Source organism: Camelus bactrianus, chromosome 9 (assembly GCF_048773025.1).
Source record: "Camelus bactrianus isolate YW-2024 breed Bactrian camel chromosome 9, ASM4877302v1, whole genome shotgun sequence".
In the NCBI taxonomy this organism is placed as follows: Eukaryota; Metazoa; Chordata; class Mammalia; order Artiodactyla; family Camelidae; genus Camelus; species Camelus bactrianus.
Genome location: NC_133547.1, coordinates 75,350,095 through 75,365,219, shown reverse-complemented (window position 1 = coordinate 75,365,219; position 15,125 = coordinate 75,350,095). Strand labels below are relative to the sequence as shown.

The 15,125-nt window shown below is 39.2% G+C and overlaps 1 protein-coding gene across 4 annotated transcripts in view; it reads left to right on the top strand.

Annotated features, from left to right (window-relative positions):
• HEATR3 (HEAT repeat containing 3) overlaps positions 1 to 15,125 on the top strand; it is a 39,454-nt gene that overhangs the window by 16,077 nt on the left and 8,252 nt on the right. For all 4 annotated transcript variants that reach the window (XM_074370784.1, XM_074370786.1, XM_074370785.1 and 1 more), the window contains exons 11-14: positions 60 to 196; positions 5,491 to 5,579; positions 10,725 to 10,868; positions 13,274 to 13,450. In XM_074370784.1, coding sequence (XP_074226885.1) covers positions 60 to 196; positions 5,491 to 5,579; positions 10,725 to 10,868; positions 13,274 to 13,450 — 547 coding nt within the window. The remainder of the gene's footprint in view (positions 1 to 59; positions 197 to 5,490; positions 5,580 to 10,724; positions 10,869 to 13,273; positions 13,451 to 15,125) is intronic.

Genomic DNA, 15,125 nt, shown 5'->3' with positions numbered 1-15,125 from the left:
CTGGATTCTGTTGGGTGACTGTGAGAGGAACAGACAGCATTCTCTCCCTTGCTTTCCAGAATGAACACTGTACAGTGTAGAGCCCTCGTGTGTCTCCAGAGTCTTGTGTCCCTCCTGGATGTGGACCATCTGGGAGGACCTGCAGCCCTTCAGACACTTGCACAACATCTGTCACAGCTGCTTTTTTCCCAGCCAGGTAAATATTTGGGCCTTGTTGTGAAAAATTCTCGGAGCGAGCGGGAACTTGGAGTCCATAATTGTATACTGTCTCTCATCCAACCTGCAGAAACCTTTCCCGAACACTAAAAGTCATATATTTTTAGTTGTCAATGGTGTAGAGTCAAAACCAGGTATGCAAGCAGGCCTGTGGGTTATATTTTTCTTTTTTATTAAAATTTGCTTGTACCAGTTATGTCTGGACAAATCAGGCTGAATCATAAGTATCATAAATATTAGGCTGCATTAAGATGTTTGGGTAATTCTCTATTCTTTAGTTTTCCTCAAGTATAAAACCGCTTGATTTACACTTGATTAGGTAATACAAAGGTGTATGACAGACTTCACAACTTTTGAGAGCCCATAAAATGGAAAGCCTCCCTACTTTTTCTCACACCATCCAGTTCCTCTCCCAGAATCGGTCACTGGGACCAGTTTCTTGTATATTCCTCCAGACAGATTCTTGATGTAAAGGTATATATGTGAGTGTTTTTAAGGCAAATGATAAGAGTACCATACACACGGTTCTATACCTTGCTTTTTTCTAACATGTATCTTTCCTCAAACACTTCTGCATGGTAAAAGCTGAATCTCTCTATTACACATCTCTGATACGGATTAATTTCATTTGTACACGGGAACCTAGAGAGAAACTGTACGTAGCTAACTGTTCTTTTTAATGACCTAGCAGTGCAGGGTATACTGCGTGCTTTTCTAACGGATCGTCAGAGTTCACGGTCGTAGAAGCTCATTTAACTTCACCACATTAAACTGGAGGAGTTCAAACAAACAGACAGAGAAGAAATAGTAGTATTTTACACAGTAAAGGAGAATTCTGCACATTACCCACCATTCATGTCTGGTGTGAGGGCTAATACAGGAGACACGAATCTACTGTAATTGCTTGCAAGCAATTTAACATTTTCCCTTCTCAGACACAACACTAAGTCTAAGAGTTGAAACTCTTAAAAGATCCACATATGGTCACTTTTGACTAAATACAAGTTTCTGAATGAGCATTCCTTCAAGAGTTGCTCCCCAACTCTTTTTTTGTTTTTGTTTTTAAATAGAGGTGCTAGGGATTGAACCCAGGACCTTGTGCATGCTAAGCATGCGCTCTACCACTGAGCTGTACCCACTCTGCCGTCCTCAGTTCTTTAAGACATCTATTTTGTTCTCTATCAAGAGGTGCTGTGTATTTAATGGTGCATGTTTTAGAAGTTCTAGATTAATTTTTAAAGATTAAGTAAATAAATGTTCAGAATGTAGTTATTGTTCTGTCTCTATCAACCTTTCAACATTTGTCAGTTAATAGATGCCGTTTTCAGGAGAGCTCAGGCTGTGCGTTCTTTAGTTGGTGTGATCACTTGGAAACTATGCCCAGCCATACCTAAGACAGGTCATAGCCATACCTAAGATGCCAAGCCGGGACTGGGCCAGCTCTGGGGTACAGAGGTGACTTGGCCAGGTGGTGACTATAGCTGTGTATTTCTCTTGCAGCCTTATAAACCTAAAGAGATCTGGATGGCAGGGTGGGAAAGGGAGATGGCTCCCATCAGCCCAGCAGGATGTCCTATGGAGGGGTGGCTGGTGGAAGGCTGCTATTGCTCATGCCCCCTCCCACCCACCCATATTCCCATGGGCTTCCCGCAGGGAGCAGGGCCAAATAGGGGAGTCCACAGCCAGGGCCCCAGGTGAGCAGGACCTACCCAAGCCTCTTAGCGCTTCTAAGACCTGCTTAACCCTGTCTGCCCTAGTTCCACAATTGCCATCTCTTTCCTCTGGGCCGTTTCTCAGTTAGAGTCCAGTTAAGGTACCACAAGCCCAATCCCCAACCAGCATCTTTCACTTGAAGTAAGTGCACATATTCTGTGCCTCTGCTATGCAGAAACTCTTAGGTTTGTTTCTCCTAGTTCAGCGGGCTATTTGTGGTCACTGGTGCATGCACATTTATTACCTGGAGGGATCGCAGGAAAACCCTCAACAAGCTGAGCCTTGGAGAAATAACGGAAATTGCGGGAAAACATAATTAAACATTTTGATTTTAAATAAACTCCAATTTCATAGCTGTTGTTGACACAATCTTTTATCAAAATGAAATTTTTGATAAAGTAATTGCTTATATTTAGGGATGATATTCTAAAATATTCCTTCTAAACACTTGGGATTTATTAAGTAAGGTAACCCTATGGGTTCTGTATGGATAGAATGAACTGTTATTGGAGAATCTGGCGGGGAGACTGGGGCTAAATCTCTCTCAGCTTTTTTGTGTTACCATGTTTGAAAGTTAAGTGTATGAAGATCACACAGCCATATTTAACTTGTTTTAATTTTAATGCTAAAACATAGTTCCAAATCGTTAGAAAATTTGTGATACATACCTACATATGTTTGTGGCTGACATCAGAGGTGAAGGGAGAAAATTCCAGGAGAATCTGGTCCTTGCATTCAAAGCGCCGATATCTATGTCTCCTTCATTTAAAATACCGATCTTCAAAACGTCAAGAAACTTTGAGCACTGTTGTATTTTCAGATTGGGTCAGTCTGTCATTTGCTCCATTGCTTGGGCTCTAAGATCATTTAGATTTCCTGTTTGCCTAGATTTTGGGAAGCAGAACACTCTTTTTCATTATAGTTAGAATGGTAGTATCGCCCATTTTGGGGTATGTTTTTAATTCCATATTAGAACATTGAAAATCAGTCTGAAAAATTCACCTAAATATAATTTGCCTCTTGATTGCTTGTGGGTTGACTATTTGCCCACATTCAGGCGTGCTACAAATTCTTAGATACTGTACAAAGTTGTTGAGGGGACATTTTGAATCACCTCTTTTGTTTAACTTCTTCTGACATTTACTTAATTTCTTCTGACAATACCACATGTGTTGACCTTTTACTGAAAATTTGTCAGAAAGGCAGTCATTTGAACTTCCTTCTCCAATTTGGATAAATGGCCAGACATGTGAATTAAATAAAAATTGCCCAAATTTAGGGAAAGTATGAATTTCACATAATGTAAAACAGTCGTGTAGATTAGGATTTTGAATCTAAGGTAATGGTTATTTTCCTAAGAATGTAGGACAGAAAAAAAAATTGAGTCTGAGATATGTTCTAGTATATATTGAGTTACATTGTTCAACTGTTTTATGTGCCATTAGTGAATTTCCAGGGATACACTTACAGCTTTAATCAAATATAATTTACTCTTCATAGCCAGTATGGTGACTTTTTGAAGTTTAATAGTAACAATGTTATACCAATTTTTGAGGGCCTATTAGGTACTAGGTTTTATGAGCTAGGCATTATTACCCTACCTTCCTGGTGAGGAAGCTGAGATTTAGAGGTTAAGGAACTTCGTCAGAGTCATTCCTTTACTTTAAACGTGTGTTTACTGAACACTTACTTTATGCCACGGACTGTGCTGGGTCCGAGGGATCCAAGCATGAACAAGACAGGCAAGGCCATCATGCTCATGGAGCTTGCATTCTCATAGGAGTAAAGGTGTGATGTCATTTCAGCTAGGAAGAAACAAATAAAAGCAGAGTGATATGAGATGTCACAATGGTTAGTGTAGGAAAGGCCCCTCTGAGGAGGTAACATTTGAGCCAGGACCACAATGAGAGGTCACATAATGTCAGAGGCTGGATTCTGTCCCAGGTCTGTCTGATCCCAAAGTATCCTAGTGTCTGATCTGTGATACTTCCAGAAATTCCCCACATCTGTGCCTAACGTGAATGTAAAATGAGAGAAAAATATAGCAAGCCTGGATTCAGACCTGTGCAGAAGCTGCCTTGCTCTCCTGCAGACCAGACCGCCCAAAAGGGGGCATCAGACTGTCTGTGCGGCCAGGTGCCACAGGGAGGAAGCCAGCGTGTCTATTGCTACATAACAAATCACGAAAACTTTGTGGCTTAAGACAGCAATAATCATGTGTTATTTCTCATGATTTCTGTGTGTCAGGGGTTTAGAAAGGGTACAGTGGAGACGGCTTGTCTCTCCTCCACGACGTCTAAGCCAGTCGTTCTCAACTAGTGGCAGTTTTGCCCCTGAGGACTTTTGTCAACGTCTGGAGAAACTTTTTGCTGTTATAACTTGGGGGCTTCTGCTGGTATCTAGAGGGTAGAGGCCAGAGATGCTGTTAAATAGTCTAGTGCACAGGGGCCACACAGACATACAAACAGGGAATTATCTCGTCCACAATGTCCATGGTGCTGAGGTTGAGAAACCTCTGTTGGGAAACTGGGAGCCAGAATCATCTGAGGTCTGCTCACTCACATGTCTGGTGGTTGGTGTGGGGCTGTCAGCCAGAACCCCGGCAAGTGACCTCTTCACGTGATCTGGGTGTCATAACACAGTGGCTGGCTTCCAAGGGCAAGAGTTGAGAGAGAGGAGGGGAGCAAACACGTGTGAGTCAGGTGGAAATCACGTTGCCTTTTACACCCTAGCCTTTCATTTTCCTGTGTTCTGTTGATTGAAGAAGCCACAAAGTCCCACTCAGATTCAAGGGGAGGGGAAATTACTCTACATCCATAGGGGAAGCTGCCGAGTTCTGGGAGATCGTGCAGAACTGAAAGTGCCATTGTGGCTATTTTTAGAAAATATAAACTGTCACACCATGTCAGTCACTTTCCCTTCCCACCAAAGAGGGAAGGGAGCCAACTCACCTGGGTGGCCCTCGCCCTTCTGTCCCACTGTGTTGACATGACTGTTTATTGCTGTCCTTCTTTTTGTCCTGTGTGGGAAGAAGGGACAATAAGAAAAGGATAAAAATGAGCAGGAATGGGAAGGGGAAGTTGGGTCGGTAAAAACCATGGGAGCCACTGAGGCATTAGAGGTGGAGGGGCCTGGCCCGGCACAGGCAACACTTGTTGGCTAGGCAGTGGGTTTGGATCGGCGAGGAAGCACTCTGACTTGGGAGATGACTCCGCCCCGTGTCTGCCCAGCATGGGGATGGTAACCTATGGAAAGCTGAATTCAGTCTACCAAGGCTCATTCGGGTTTATCATGTGCTAAAGTGTGAGGGAAATGAAAATGTAGCATCTGGAAGTTGAGGACTGTCATTTGATTTCACTTGTGGTCATCTTTCAGATTCACACGTACAGCTCACAGGGGGATGTTAACTGGAAGTTTGGGCTTGAATATCAAGTGTTTTTTATTTTATTTTTTTATTACAGTAGCATGTATTAACATTTAACATGCTTTGTTTTGATTCTTTTTCTGCAAAATAACTTTTCTTAGAGAAAGACAAATTTATATTTCACTTTTGTGTTTTAGATTTTGCTAAGCACGTTGACTTTTTAGAAGCCATAAGTAGTGCCTTGAGGGCCCTTTTGCAAACAATGGCCTCCAAGAACATTTCTCAGGTAAGGTTTTAAAATTTTTATGTGAAACTAGCAAAGATCCCAAGGCAAAATGTATTACTTAACTATTTTAAAGTATTTATTTCTATTAAAGGAATATGGCATGATCCTTATAAAATGAAAACAGAAGTACTTAAAGTAAAATCTTTTCCTTTTCCCCACCACTGCCACCAAAACACAGTTTTTTTTTTGATATAATGTATTTGACATATGTCTTGTATTTTCCCTGAGTCATTAGTCTTTTTTAAAACATTTTATTACAGAAATTTTCAAGCAGATTCTCCACATGCTCTGCAGAGATCTGTCTGCACCTCTGTGATAGGTGCCTTTATCACGTTTATGTTTTACTTTTAATGCAGGAAATTTTCAAACATCCCCAAAAATACCTATGTGCATTATCATAGGTGTCAATAGATTCTCAGCATCTTGTCATTCTTGTTTCATTCATCTTCCTACATTTTTATTTTTGCATCCTGGAATAGGTAAAGGAAATCTTATTATGTGACCCATAAATACTTTATTGTGTGCTTCATTGTGTGTCTGTGACAGAAAATGAACTTTTAAAAAACTTAACCACGATACCATTATCCCAAACCCCCAAATTAACAGACGTTTTAAAGTTACCATTTGATATGCAGTCAGAGTTCAGTTTTCCCTGATTGCTTTAAAAATGTCTCTCTTTTTTTTTTCCCAATTGGTTTGTTATCAGCGTCTAATAAGCAGGATCCACATATTGTTTTTAGTTGATATTTTGATCTCTTAAATATTTTTTTAAAACGGCTGTAGTTGAGATTTGATTCACCTACCATATAATTCACCCATTTAAAGTGTACATTTTAGTAGTTTTTAGTATATTGACAGATTCTTGAATCTCTGAATCGGTAACATTTCCCCTTCCTACCCCTCTTTCCCCATACTGTTTATTCATTGAAGAAGCTGTCCTTTGTCCTAAAGGGTTTTCCCCATTCTCAAGTTTGGCTGGCTAAGCAGTGTTACTGTTTAACGTGTCCCTCTGCCTCCCGCTTTTCCTATAATTTGGGAGCTAGGTCTAGAGCCTTAATTACGTTCAGGATCAGATTTTTTGGGCAAAAATAATCCGTAGTGCTGTATGTATTTATTTTCTACTTTTATATCACAAATATTGTCATAAAATAGTGATGTTAAGATTAATCAGTGGAGTCACTTGTAACAACCAGTGGTAATTGTTACTCAGAGCCATTATTTCATTAGAGCTTTCAAAATGGGGATACCCTAATTTTGTCATTCTTTTCCATTTATTGGCCGTGATTCTTCTATAAATGAGAACTTCCTGTTTCATCCGTTATTTAGTAACTTTGAAGTAAATTACATACCAGAACAGATGGGGTAGGTGTATGATTCTTCTCCCACCCCCACCCCTTTTTCCTGAACAATGAGTTGGTGTCCTAGCAGTCTCTAAACATGACCAGTGAAGGGGAGGGTATAGCTCAAGTGGTAGAGTGCATGCTTAGCATGCATGAGGTCCTGGGTTCAATCCCTGGTACCTCCTCTAAAAATAAATAAATAGACCTAATTACCTCCCCCTCCCAAAAACAACAAGAAAAAAGATGAATCAAAAAAAAAAAAATGACCAGTGAATTTTAAGTATCATTATATACTCGTTATTATTGTTTGCTTTATTTTACCCAATATATTTAATAGTTTCAAAATAATGCTGTTATTACTAACAATGACATACTGAATGCAGTTTAAGATTTCCTTATGATGATTCTTGTCCTCAGGGAAAAAAATCCCTCTAGGATTATACAAGTTACTATTAAAGTTGCTTGAAAAATTTCTCTTTGCGGCTTGTTATAAAGTTAGCTTCTGTTGTTGCAGCTTTTTTTTTTAAGGGTTTTTTCGTTTGGTTGCTTTAATTTTTATTTTTTTGATTACATAAAATATTTACACAGTGTCAGAGTTAAAACTGAAACAAAATATGTTCAGAGAAACATATGATATATACATGTGATGGAGTATTACTCAGCTTTAAAGAGGAATGAAGTTCTGATAAATATTACTGCATGAATAAACCTTGAAAACATTATTCTGAGTGAAATAACCAGACATAAAGGACAAATATTGTATGAATTCTCTTATGAGGGACTTAAAGTAGTTAAACTCGTAGGGACAGAAGGTAGAACCAGTGGCTGCCAGAGGTTGGGGTAAGGGGGAAGTAGGGAGACATTGCTGGGTTCAGGGTCTCAGTTTGGGATGATGAAAAAGTTCTGGAGATCGATGGTGGTGATGGTTAGTTGCACAATAATGTAAATGTACTTACTGCTGCTGAACTGTGCATTTAAAAATGGTTAAAATGGTAAGTTTTATGTATATTATACATATATATATATTTATTTAGAGAGGTCTAGCTTCTGCCCCTTTGCCCCTGTTGTTTCCTTTCTGCCATTGATAACCACACTTTATGGTTTTTTAAAATTTATTTATTATTCTATTGTTCTTATTTTGAAAACATAAGCAAATATGTATGTATTCATATTTCACCCCTTTTCTTAAAAGTACTGCTTCTGCCCTTGCTTTGCTTCTGTCCTTTATTAGTCATTGTAGTATATAGACATGTTTCTCATTTCTTTTTTACAACTTCCTATCCATGTGTATTGTATACATTACTCCATTGTATACATATTCCATGTTTTTTTGGCCTCTCTGCTTTGAGGCATATTTGAGTTGTTTCCAGTCTTTTACTATTACGAATGGAACTGCAGTGAATAGCCTTTTTACAGAAGATGCGTTGTGTTGTTGCCACTGTGTCTTTGGGATCGATTCCTGGAAGTGGGCTTGCCGGCTCGATGAACAGATGGCTCTGTAGCTTTGCTGGATGTCACTGTAGTCCCCTCCTTAGCCACTTTGCATCTCCACAGCCGTGTTTGAGAATGCCTGTTTTGCCACAGCCTCGCCAGAAGAATATGATGTCAAAATGTTGGCTTTTTACTGGTTTGATAGTGAGAAATTATGTCTCAGTTTTAATTTGCATTTCTCCTAGTTTGAGGAGATTGGATATCTTTTCCTGTGTTTTAAGGGCCTTTGCAATTTTTTTGCTGTGATTTTTCCTATCTTTTGCCAGTTTTGCTATTGGATCAGTGATCTTGTTCCTCTTTGTATATAAGGGCACATCCTAGGGCTTCACCTCTAGTCTTCGGAAGCAGAGGCTTTGGGGAGGGGCCCAGGGATGTCTGTGTTTTAAAAAGTTCTCCAGGTTATTGTCGTGCACATTGAAGTTTGAGAACCACAGCTCTAAACCATCCTTGCTCCTTCCTTTCTAAAATCCTCCAGTTTTAAGTAACATGTTAGCAGACTGCACCACCCACCTCTCCTGGTTACAGTCACCCACCGTCGCCAGGGGCACCCCTCGTTCCTCGAAGATTCCTGCTTGTCAGTCTCTGTTACTCTTCGCTGGTCCCATTGTGATTCTTGGTGGTTTCAGAATCCAGTTGGATGCCCTTTCCTGGCCCTGGGCTTCACATTTCTTGGGCCTCCTTTCCTCTAGCAGTCTGTCTGCCTTCCTTCCTTGGTCATTCCCGGGCCATACCTCTAGAGCAGCTTGATCCAGGCTTGATCCTGTTCAGGGTTTAATGGAAAGTCTCTGGTGTTTTACTGTTGAATACAGTATATGCTGTGTTGGCCTCTAATATATACTCTTTAATTTTTTTTTCTTTGTATATTTGAGAATTTTTCTCAAGAACACAACTTTTGACCCTCGGTTTCTATGAAATGGAAATGATAATAATGCCTGCCCTGCCATATGGCTATTGAGAAGTTCTGAAAACCCTGTACTGTAGGGCGTATCACAATATAAAGGATTTTTATTCATGTTTCCATGATACTAGGCAGTAGCTTACTAGGTTAGTATGATGTTTGCAGAAAATTACTCGAAGCTCATGCTCAGTTAATGTGAAGTCATTCATATGTATTAAAATCATAAATTCTCAGGTTGCCTGTGTTATGGGCTGGAGCACAGGGTTTTAGAAGTAGCAGGACGCTGGCTCTGTGCTGCTCTTTGAGGAGAGGAAACCAAGGACTAGGCTTGCTGAGTGACGGCACCAGGACAGTGTGGTGCTTCCCTGTCTAGTTCTTTACCTTGTAGGTTTGTACACAAATGAGGCAGCTCACAGGTGTGAGTCATACTGCTAGTAATGCAGCCAGCCTCGTCCTAGTTATGAACAGTCCCAACTTGTGGAGTTTTTTTCATTATTTACCGAGAAACCTGGGCATGTTAGCTGTTACCATTCGATTTGGCAGAAGCACAGCAAATGATTCAGAAATGAGTGTGATGATTTAGAACTGTTTAGTATGTTTATGTATAATAATAGCTAATGTTCAGTGAGTTCTTTATAAACATTATTTAATCCTCATAACAGCTCTGCGTGATGATTTTTGTCCCCATGTTACTGATGAGCAAATGGCAAATTTAGAAGGGTTAAGTCACTTGTGCTGATTTGCCCAGTGCTAAGTGGTACAGCTAGGATTTGAACCCAGGAAGTCACAATCCTAAGCCCTTAATCACCAGACTTTGCTGCTTCTCACAGGAAATGGTTTGGCAACATGACATTCCCACTCTCTTGTGAGACCTGCATCCACGTGTGTGTGCAAATCAATTTAAAATGAAAATTGTCACTGCATGGTGTCACTATATAATTTAATGGATTTTACAGTCTTTAATAATTTATCATAACACATAAATCTCAGAGTAAGTTCTTACCTTGTATAGATTCAGCCAATTTTTATTAAAGCTGCATGATCCTGTTTACATTTACATTTCAAAACACTTTTTTTTTGGTCAGTGTTAAAGAGAAATTAGAATCTCTTTGGTTTGTGTACATCTGTGTGAAAATCTTGAAATGAAACAGGTGGAAACTGAAGGCCCTTTTACAGGCTGACAGCTGTGATGGATTAAATGGTGACAGTGAAGTGAACAGGCCTCATCTTAGTTCAGGAGCACCAACTGTATTTAGGAGTGACTAGAATATGTAATAACTTCTCTGCCGAGAGTGCGTGTCCCTTGTAGAACAAGCTGCCTGTAGAGAGAGACTGACTCCCATCCGTCCCGCTGCACGTGCTGTTGGAACCGGTTGAGTTTAATACTCTAAACGCTCTCTCCTTCTCTTTCAACAGTGCATGACTCCTGACCAGCTGATGACACTATGTAAAGCAGGCATCCACAGTAGTAACGTCGGGGTTAGAGTGAACGTGGTTAGTATTTTAGGAATCACTGGCAGCGTCCTAGCCAAAGAGGATGGCACACTTGAAACTCTTAAGGTAAAAACAATATGCTTCTGACCCAAACTTGTTCAATCATTAGGGATGGGAGCAGAGTGACTATTGGTGTGGGATTTTAAAACCTTCTGTGGTCTTCATGAGAAGAAATCATACCAAGAAGTTGCCCACTAAGGTATATATAAAATATACTCTCTGGGTTGTTCTAACTACATGAATTAAATAGGTACTTGAAACGTCAAGTCACGTTTTGCCATCTAACATTCCTCTGGAGGTACTTTTTCAAAAGTAAACTTGTCTTCAGTGAAAGACCCAGGTTCGGAACTGTTCAAGATGCCTCTGCCTTCGCTGTTGTCTAAAACGCGTGCCTGTTAAGTTCTTCTCCTGATGAAGGGGCAGTCCAGCCAGGTTTCTTAGCACGCCAGGCTCGCGTGCATTCTGCACAACCCCACACGATTTGTCCTAACACCCCCCCCATAAATTTTAAGCAGCAACTCTGGTCGTACCAGCACACTAGGAACTCACTCAGCATATCTGCTTCCAGCACTTTGTCTCTGCACAGTTGCTCAGGAACTGCACTGCTAAAGATACAGCCTAGTAACTCAGGGGAGAGTAAGAGTAAAATTACCCTTCATTGTGCTGATGGTAATTGCTGAAATATTTTTAAGGACCTTATTTTGAAAAGGTGATAGATGCACATAGCAAAACATTCAGAAAAGTAGAAAAGAATCTGTAGTGAAAAGACACATCTCCACTCTGAAACTTCCAGTCCCCCAGTTCGACTCTAGAGAGGTAGCCACTGTTACCCGTTTCTTCTGTGTCATTCCAGGGATTTTGATACACATACACGTGGGGGGGGGGTGGCTGTGGGCTCTGTGTGTGCACACACATACCGATGAGTGTGTGTACATATAATTCAGGCTGTAATGTCCCAGGTCCTCTTTAGGGGAGCACCAAGTTTTTCTCAGGCATAACATAAGATTTCCAAGATGTTTGTATTTAGCCACCTTCTCAAGCATGAAGAAAAATAGAAAGTACAATAAATTGTGTACAGCCATCAAGCATATTTAACAATTAGTAGTATTCTATCACATGGACTTGATGTAGCTTCTTTGCTGGGGCTGTTAAAGTAAAGACATCCTGTGGGTTCAGTATACGTGTCTTAAAAATAGGGACAGTTTCTTATATAACCACCATTATCACGCCTTACACAAGTAACTGTCATTTCTTAATATGTCTAATACATGGTCCAATACATTCAGGTTTTTCCAGTTGTTCCAAAAATGTCTATTTCCAGTTAGTTTGCTTCAGTCAGGATCTAAGTGAAGTCTACATGTTGTGCCTGGTTTGGGGTTTTCTAAGCCTCTCTTGATCTACAACAGTGCTCCTTCTGGCACCGCCTACACTGCCTGCTTTTCCCTTAGCTCCTGGGCTGACTGGCTCATAATGCTCAACCTCCTGGATTTGTCTGACTGCTTCCTCATGGTGTTAAGCTTGTTCCTTTATCCTCTGCAATTCCTGCAAAGTGAAAGTTAGATCTGAAGGCTAGGTTAGATTCAGATTATTCTTTTCAATAAGACCGCTTCATAGGTGATGCTGTGTATTTTCATGTTATATTATAGGATATTAAGTTTAAATACCATCTTAGAGGTTATCTAGACCACTTATCAGACGAGAAAATTGAGACCCAGAGTGGGCAATAAGCTGTCCAACGGTCACCTTGTTATGTAGAGCTGGAGTCTGGACTCTCCCGCCCTTAATACCAGATGTGCACATCGCCCTTAAGCCATAAAGGGTGAAGCAGAACAGCCAAAGTAAAGTAATTTTACTCTTGAACAATTCTTCGCAGGTTGAGAAAAGTCTGCTCATTAGCTAGCTAATTGTGAAGAAATGGGTGCATGTTAAAAAATCACAGTGAAGCAAATGAGATGAAGTGTTCTTTATTTTTATAATTGTCTTAGAGTGTTTTTCATATAATTTTAAAAGGCAGATTTTTTTTTTTGGTTACAGATAGTATTTATATGCATTTTGACACCATGGGAAAAGCCTTTTTGAGGGAGGTAGAGGGGAAATAATTAAAATAATTAAATATTAAAATAATTTCCAAAATCAGTCTATCATATATCATTTATGGATGTTAATTCATTTTATTTAGGAATATAAACTTTAATATTTTTAAATCTTCTTGCATATATTATAGTTGGCATTTTTATAAATATTTGATAAGTCTGTAGTCTTTTTATTTTTTTAATTTAATTTTATTTAATTTTATTTTCAGTATTGGATTCACTTTAACGTCTGTAGCCTTTTAAAAGTTTTAACTTTTCCCTAGCATTTTTATAGAAAATGTTACTCATGAATTGCTGCCACATTTAGAGTTAGTACTTATTTTTGAAGCTGGCTTAGCGTGTCGGCTGGTAACGATCTATGTGTGCTATTGTCTCCAGACCATCGGGTGCTTTCTGCTTGAGGTTGCCACCAAAGATCCCTCCCTTGTAGTAGCAGGAGAGGCTCTGGATGCCCTCTTCGACGTTTTCGCAGATGGTAAAGAAGCTGAAAGGGCCTCAATTCAAATTAAATTGTTATCTGCCCTGAAAGAGTTCCAGCCAGTCTTCAAAATGAAGGTAGGTAGCGTTTTATTTAGAAATGCTGAAGTCTCAACATTCTGTGGGCGGAGAGTGTGTGTGGTTCCCTCCCTGCAACCTCACTGATTCACATAGCACTTCACCCCCCCCACCCCACCCCCCCTTCTGCGTGAATGCTTGTTGGCTGAGTCAGGGCTCAGGCGCCCTTTCTGTTGAATCACTGTGACTTGAGCCAAAATGGTGTCCACAAGTTCCTCCCTCTGCAGCGGGTTAGTAATGTTCACAATGCTTACGTGTAAGCCCTACACTCTAGCCTGCAAAGCACTTTCATAGACACGTTAAATTTATTTTATATCATGTAATGCATTATAAATGGCTGATTTCATTGTTTTGAATATTTCCCTTTGCTTTGGGAAAAAAGGCCAGCAAACTACAGGCTGGTCTGTAACGGAGAATGTAGCTACCTTCATTTGCCCATTTATTTATGGATGGATGGATTTATTTATTGTTTCATCAGAAGCATTGTGCTAACTTTGAGTCAAAAAATAATTTTCAAAAACTATTACAGTGTTTGGGGGAAGCAATCAAATTTAAAAAACAGCTTTGAGTTTCATGTCCATAAATTTAAGTTTACCATTCTCCTCTTAAAAAATCTCCATTTCGTTTTGAGAAATAAAAATATTTGTGTTTTTGGCTTTTACATTTTAAATTAACTTTTGCTTTTAAATCTTTGTCAAGCGAATAGAAGTTTTAATGAAAAATTAGCTTACTTTTGTTGTTTTCCAATATGTATTTCTTTTCTCTAGCAAACTTCTAACGCAAAATTTAATTCCCATGGACAGAATCCTATGATAAGTTTTTAGATGAATATGATTGTATGTCTAGAAATTTAAGCTTTCTGAATTCTTTTAAGGCATAAAAAATAGTTTTCTAAAAAAATTTTTTTTAAATAGTTTTCTTCTCCAGAAGGAAAAAATAGCAACACATGCCAGGCACATTCTGTGTTGTAGTTACATCAATGTTGGTTTAGAACATTAATAATTGATTTGTTTTTAATATTTTCACGTTTTGGCATCTTACATTCAAAAATATAGTGAGAGTGACTGACATTTATTGAGTTAAGCTTTACCAATAGGTGATACTAGTTTTGAGGGGAAAAACTTGACCAGTTTACTCTTTTTTTTTTTCTTTGATATATATTTTTTCTTGAAGTATAGTCAGTTTGTAATATTGTGTCAGTTTCTGGTGTACAGCACAATGCTTCAGTCGTACCCAAACATACATATATTCGTTTTCATATCCTTTTTCACTGTAAGTTACTACAAGGTACTGAATAGTTTCCTGTGTGACTAGTTTACTGTTAATCATGCTTTAAGTCTGTAGTTTTGTTTGTTTGTTTGCCTGGGTTTTGTTTCTTTTTTTTCTTTTTCTTTTTTTTTGAGATATAATTGACATATGACGTGTTAATTTTAGGTGTACAGTACAAGGTAATGATTTGATACATGTATATGTCGCAAAAAATATTACCACCATAAGTGTAGTTAACATTCATCACCACACATCGTTACAGGTTTTTTTTCCCTTGTAGTGAAAACTTTAAAGATCTACCCAGTGTTGTTAACTATAGTCACCGTGCTGTGCTTTAAACCCCGGGACTTACTTCTCTTATACAGTTGATCCTTGAACAACACAGGTTAAATTGGGCGTATCCACT